Source organism: Carassius gibelio, chromosome B7 (assembly GCF_023724105.1).
Source record: "Carassius gibelio isolate Cgi1373 ecotype wild population from Czech Republic chromosome B7, carGib1.2-hapl.c, whole genome shotgun sequence".
In the NCBI taxonomy this organism is placed as follows: Eukaryota; Metazoa; Chordata; class Actinopteri; order Cypriniformes; family Cyprinidae; genus Carassius; species Carassius gibelio.
This window is the reverse complement of record NC_068402.1, coordinates 32,619,111-32,625,622: the sequence shown is the minus strand read 5'-3', so window position 1 is coordinate 32,625,622 and position 6,512 is coordinate 32,619,111. Positions and strand designations below refer to the sequence as shown.

General features: G+C 58.7%; 1 protein-coding gene across 1 annotated transcript; it reads left to right on the top strand.

Moving 5' to 3' along the window:
* The first annotated feature begins 2,601 nt into the window (after positions 1–2,601).
* On the top strand, positions 2,602–6,512 carry LOC127962735 (uncharacterized). The gene is made up of 2 exons (XM_052562406.1): positions 2,602–3,389; positions 5,341–6,512. Exons 1-2 carry the CDS (start codon positions 2,698–2,700, stop codon positions 6,140–6,142), a joined length of 1,494 nt encoding a protein of 497 aa, XP_052418366.1. The 5' UTR covers positions 2,602–2,697; the 3' UTR covers positions 6,143–6,512.

The window sequence follows — 6,512 nt, the reverse complement described above, 5'->3', positions numbered from 1 at the left end:
TAATTTCACTGTAGCTTTGAGAGAGTTGGATTGTTGGATGTGTCTAAACACCCAAAGCTTCTTTAAAAAGAAAAAAGAAAGAAAACCAGACCAGCTCAATCCATTCCAGCTCTGCCATCCCTCGTCCGCTTCAGCTAAAGAATCTGAATGTTCCTCATCCACCCTTGCTCCACCTATGCCTCCATTTGTTTTTTCTGCCAGCAATGGCAGCTGATCCTAGTCCAAGGCTGGCCCCAGAAATGACAAATGCTCCTATCCCCAATTTCCCCTTTTTCTGTTCTGCAATCTACTTTCTGTTCTCCAAATGTTCCTGTCTCAGCCTCCACAAGTGGCAAAGGACCAACTCCTTTTCCTTTACACTGTACTTTGCTGCAGAATCATGCTTTTATTAATAGAAGTGGTATATTCACAGCCAACCATGATTTACTTTTTCCACTAGCAAAAGTGTCTTATAATAGACACCTTAACTTTAACTACGTTCCTCTTCAGGAACTCGAGCTGCGTCAAAAGCGCTTTGGGGAACGCGCCCAGCGTGCGCGACTCTGAATATCGTGTGAAATCAGACCAATGGAAGAGCGTGACGTCACCGGCGGAGTGACGTAAGCGACCAGGAAGCTATAAAAGCACGTGCCACGCAGCTGGCGTCAGCTTCGCGTCTCTCAGCAAGCGCTCTGTGTGTGATTGTCAAACTGTTTGTCTGTGAGTCTTATTTACTGTTGTCTGTCCAGTTTAAGAGCTCCTAGACAATGCCCAAAAGCAAGGCGAAAGCTAAGCATTCTGGCGATTCCAAATCGCGTTTTAGGCTGTGTGTTCCTCCCTGCCCGAGATATATAACGGGTGGGGATACACACAACCTTTGCGTGGTTTGCCTGGGTTCGAAGCACGCCGAGTCGGCTCTCGAGGGGGCCGACTGCCCGCACTGTTTGCGGATGTCGGTGCGTATGCTTCGTTCCCGGAGGGCCCTCTTCGAGGAGGGGGCCTTCGCCAGCGTTCCCCGCGGTGCTGGTCCCGCTTCTGCTGAGGCAGAACGGCGGCTGCACTCGTGGGGTTCGCAAGTGGATCTGGTGGAGGGAATGGAGACGGGCCAGTCCCTATCTCCTTCCACTTCTGCCAGATCCGGCACCCAATCCCTAGAGTCGGAAGCACGCTCAGCGGTTCCTTCCACTCAGGGAGAGGGGTAGACGCTTCGCATCTCTTCCTCCGAGGAGGAAGTTGATGTGGAGTCGCTCGACAGGGATTCGCCACCCCACTCGCCGCAGTACGAGGAGCTCTTGGAGGTGGTTACTCGCGCGGTGGCCAAGTTAAGCATCGATTGGCCCACCGAGAAAGCAGCTGAACCGCAGAGAAGCAAGCTTGATGAACGCTTCCTGCGCGCGAGTCAGCCACCTCCCAGCCGGGGCCTGCCATTCTTTCCCGACCTGCACGATGAGATCTCCAGGTCGTGGAAACGCCCATTCTCGGCCCGCCTCTACATCCCCTCGTCAGACTACTATGGGAACGTAGTGGGGATGGGAGAGCGCGGTTATAGAGCGATGCCCCGGGTGGAACAGACGCTCGCGAGCTATCTGTCCCCCGGTGCGGCGTCGTCTCTAAAGGCCCCGGCATTGCCCTCAAAGCCACTAAGAACAACTTCGGCTTTGGTGGGCAAAGGGTATGCGGCAGCAGGTCAGGCTGGTGCGTGTCTGCACACCATGGCGGTGTTACAGGCGTACCAAGCCGATCTGCTCAAGGAGCTAGATGAGGGAGAGGAGATCAAGTCCCATGATATCTCTGAGCTAAGAAGGACCGCTGATCTCTCCCTCCGCGCCACCAAGGAGACCGCTCGAGCGATTGGGCGGTCCATGGCAGCTATGGTGGCCGCGGAGAGGCACTTATGGTTGACCCTGTCTGATATGAAAGAGCGGGACAGGGTCTGCCTCATGGACGCCCCGATCCAGCCGACTGGCCTGTTCGGCGACGCAGTCAATTCTGTCGTCGACAGGTTTCAGGAGGCCCGCAAGCAAGCGGCGGCGTTCCATAAGTTCCTCCCTCGTCGCTCCCTCGGGGCATCTGGGCGGGAGATGCCCCAGCCGCTCCCTAGCTCCTCGTACCGCGAGGCCCAGAAGCAGAGCGTCGCCTCTCGTGCTCCTCCGCGTCGGGAACGAGAGTCTCGACGACGCTCTCGGCCGAGGACTTCCCAGCCCAAACCAGATCTCAGGGCGGTTATTGAAGCTAAGAAGTCCTCGGCCAAGAAACCCTGACGCCAACAACCCAGGGTTTCAGAGGGCAGCCTCTGCTGGGGTAGAGCGGTACACACCGCAGTACACGGTGCCCGTCTCCCCTCAGCGCCCTCTGGGGGCCGGTCTGCTAACCCTGCCAGTGATCCAGGGCGCAGCAGGTCCCAGCGAGCATCGCTCTCAGTATCTTCCGCCCGTGCGCGTAGCGGGGCTGAGACGCTCGCCGCCCCTGCGGGGGCCTCTTACACCAGAGATCAGTCTCGAGAGACTGATTCCCTTAGTAGATTATTTAGCAGCGTGGAAACTACTGCCAAATGTATCTCGATGGGTCCTGCACACAGTAGAAAAAGGCTACCGCATTCAGTTCGGCTCCGTGCCGCCAGTATTCAACGGGGTCGTTCAGACACTGTGTGTGATTGTCAAACTGTTTGTCTGTGAGTCTTATTTACTGTTGTCTGTCCAGTTTAAGAGCTCCTAGACAATGCCCAAAAGCAAGGCGAAAGCTAAGCATTCTGGCGATTCCAAATCGCGTTTTAGGCTGTGTGTTCCTCCCTGCCCGAGATATATAACGGGTGGGGATACACACAACCTTTGCGTGGTTTGCCTGGGTTCGAAGCACGCCGAGTCGGCTCTCGAGGGGGCCGACTGCCCGCACTGTTTGCGGATGTCGGTGCGTATGCTTCGTTCCCGGAGGGCCCTCTTCGAGGAAGGGGCCTTCGCCAGCGTTCCCCGCGGTGCTGGTCCCGCTTCTGCTGAGGCAGAACGGCGGCTGCACTCGTGGGGTTCGCAAGTGGATCTGGTGGAGGGAATGGAGACGGGCCAGTCCCTATCTCCTTCCACTTCTGCCAGATCCGGCACCCAATCCCTAGAGTCGGAAGCACGCTCAGCGGTTCCTTCCACTCAGGGAGAGGGGTCGACGCTTCGCATCTCTTCCTCCGAGGAGGAAGTTGATGTGGAGTCGCTCGACAGGGATTCGCCACCCCACTCGCCGCAGTACGAGGAGCTCTTGGAGGTGGTTACTCGCGCGGTGGCCAAGTTAAGCATCGATTGGCCCACCGAGAAAGCAGCTGAACCGCAGAGAAGCAAGCTTGATGAACGCTTCCTGCGCGCGAGTCAGCCACCTCCCAGCCGGGGCCTGCCATTCTTTCCCGACCTGCACGATGAGATCTCCAGGTCGTGGAAACGCCCATTCTCGGCCCGCCTCTACATCCCCTTGTCAGACTACTATGGGAACGTAGTGGGGATGGGAGAGCGCGGTTATAGAGCGATGCCCCGGGTGGAACAGACGCTCGCGAGCTATCTGTCCCCCGGTGCGGCGTCGTCTCTAAAGGCCCCGGCATTGCCCTCAAAGCCACTAAGAACAACTTCGGCTTTGGTGGGCAAAGGGTATGCGGCAGCAGGTCAGGCTGGTGCGTGTCTGCACACCATGGCGGTGTTACAGGCGTACCAAGCCGATCTGCTCAAGGAGCTAGATGAGGGAGAGGAGATCAAGTCCCATGATATCTCTGAGCTAAGAAGGACCGCTGATCTCTCCCTCCGCGCCACCAAGGAGACCGCTCGAGCGATTGGGCGGTCCATGGCAGCTATGGTGGCCGCGGAGAGGCACTTATGGTTGACCCTGTCTGATATGAAAGAGCGGGACAGGGTCTGCCTCATGGACGCCCCGATCCAGCCGACTGGCCTGTTCGGCGACGCAGTCAATTCTGTCGTCGACAGGTTTCAGGAGGCCCGCAAGCAAGCGGCGGCGTTCCATAAGTTCCTCCCTCGTCGCTCCCTCGGGGCATCTGGGCGGGAGATGCCCCAGCCGCTCCCTAGCTCCTCGTACCGCGAGGCCCAGAAGCAGAGCGTCGCCTCTCGTGCTCCTCCGCGTCGGGAACGAGAGTCTCGACGACGCTCTCGGCCGAGGACTTCCCAGCCCAAACCAGATCTCAGGGCGGTTATTGAAGCTAAGAAGTCCTCGGCCAAGAAACCCTGACGCCAACAACCCAGGGTTTCAGAGGGCAGCCTCTGCTGGGGTAGAGCGGTACACACCGCAGTACACGGTGCCCGTCTCCCCTCAGCGCCCTCTGGGGGCCGGTCTGCTAACCCTGCCAGTGATCCAGGGCGCAGCAGGTCCCAGCGAGCATCGCTCTCAGTATCTTCCGCCCGTGCGCGTAGCGGGGCTGAGACGCTCGCCGCCCCTGCGGGGGCCTCTTACACCAGAGATCAGTCTCGAGAGACTGATTCCCTTAGTAGATTATTTAGCAGCGTGGAAACTACTGCCAAATGTATCTCGATGGGTCCTGCACACAGTAGAAAAAGGCTACCGCATTCAGTTCGGCTCCGTGCCGCCAGTATTCAACGGGGTCGTTCAGACACTGTGTGTGATTGTCAAACTGTTTGTCTGTGAGTCTTATTTACTGTTGTCTGTCCAGTTTAAGAGCTCCTAGACAATGCCCAAAAGCAAGGCGAAAGCTAAGCATTCTGGCGATTCCAAATCGCGTTTTAGGCTGTGTGTTCCTCCCTGCCCGAGATATATAACGGGTGGGGATACACACAACCTTTGCGTGGTTTGCCTGGGTTCGAAGCACGCCGAGTCGGCTCTCGAGGGGGCCGACTGCCCGCACTGTTTGCGGATGTCGGTGCGTATGCTTCGTTCCCGGAGGGCCCTCTTCGAGGAGGGGGCCTTCGCCAGCGTTCCCCGCGGTGCTGGTCCCGCTTCTGCTGAGGCAGAACGGCGGCTGCACTCGTGGGGTTCGCAAGTGGATCTGGTGGAGGGAATGGAGACGGGCCAGTCCCTATCTCCTTCCACTTCTGCCAGATCCGGCACCCAATCCCTAGAGTCGGAAGCACGCTCAGCGGTTCCTTCCACTCAGGGAGAGGGGTCGACGCTTCGCATCTCTTCCTCCGAGGAGGAAGTTGATGTGGAGTCGCTCGACAGGGATTCGCCACCCCACTCGCCGCAGTACGAGGAGCTCTTGGAGGTGGTTACTCGCGCGGTGGCCAAGTTAAGCATCGATTGGCCCACCGAGAAAGCAGCTGAACCGCAGAGAAGCAAGCTTGATGAACGCTTCCTGTGCGCGAGTCAGCCACCTCCCAGCCGGGGCCTGCCATTCTTTCCCGACCTGCACGATGAGATCTCCAGGTCGTGGAAACGCCCATTCTCGGCCCGCCTCTACATCCCCTCGTCAGACTACTATGGGAACGTAGTGGGGATGGGAGAGCGCGGTTATAGAGCGATGCCCCGGGTGGAACAGACGCTCGCGAGCTATCTGTCCCCCGGTGCGGCGTCGTCTCTAAAGGCCCCGGCATTGCCCTCAAAGCCACTAAGAACAACTTCGGCTTTGGTGGGCAAAGGGTATGCGGCAGCAGGTCAGGCTGGTGCGTGTCTGCACACCATGGCGGTGTTACAGGCGTACCAAGCCGATCTGCTCAAGGAGCTAGATGAGGGAGAGGAGATCAAGTCCCATGATATCTCTGAGCTAAGAAGGACCGCTGATCTCTCCCTCCGCGCCACCAAGGAGACCGCTCGAGCGATTGGGCGGTCCATGGCAGCTATGGTGGCCGCGGAGAGGCACTTATGGTTGACCCTGTCTGATATGAAAGAGCGGGACAGGGTCTGCCTCATGGACGCCCCGATCCAGCCGACTGGCCTGTTCGGCGACGCAGTCAATTCTGTCGTCGACAGGTTTCAGGAGGCCCGCAAGCAAGCGGCGGCGTTCCATAAGTTCCTCCCTCGTCGCTCCCTCGGGGCATCTGGGCGGGAGATGCCCCAGCCGCTCCCTAGCTCCTCGTACCGCGAGGCCCAGAAGCAGAGCGTCGCCTCTCGTGCTCCTCCGCGTCGGGAACGAGAGTCTCGACGACGCTCTCGGCCGAGGACTTCCCAGCCCAAACCAGATCTCAGGGCGGTTATTGAAGCTAAGAAGTCCTCGGCCAAGAAACCCTGACGCCAACAACCCAGGGTTTCAGAGGGCAGCCTCTGCTGGGGTAGAGCGGTACACACCGCAGTACACGGTGCCCGTCTCCCCTCAGCGCCCTCTGGGGGCCGGTCTGCTAACCCTGCCAGTGATCCAGGGCGCAGCAGGTCCCAGCGAGCATCGCTCTCAGTATCTTCCGCCCGTGCGCGTAGCGGGGCTGAGACGCTCGCCGCCCCTGCGGGGGCCTCTTACACCAGAGATCAGTCTCGAGAGACTGATTCCCTTAGTAGATTATTTAGCAGCGTGGAAACTACTGCCAAATGTATCTCGATGGGTCCTGCACACAGTAGAAAAAGGCTACCGCATTCAGTTCGGCTCCGTGCCGCCAGTATTCAACGGG

Bases quoted from the DNA above. Each gene is read 5' to 3' on its own strand.
- LOC127962735 (XM_052562406.1), top strand. From the start codon at position 2,698: ATGCCCAAAAGCAAGGCGAAAGCTAAGCATTCTGGCGATTCCAAATCG. The intron at 3,390-5,340 runs GTCGTGGAAACG...TGAGATCTCCAG, and splicing joins CTGCACGATGAGATCTCCAG to GTCGTGGAAACGCCCATTCT.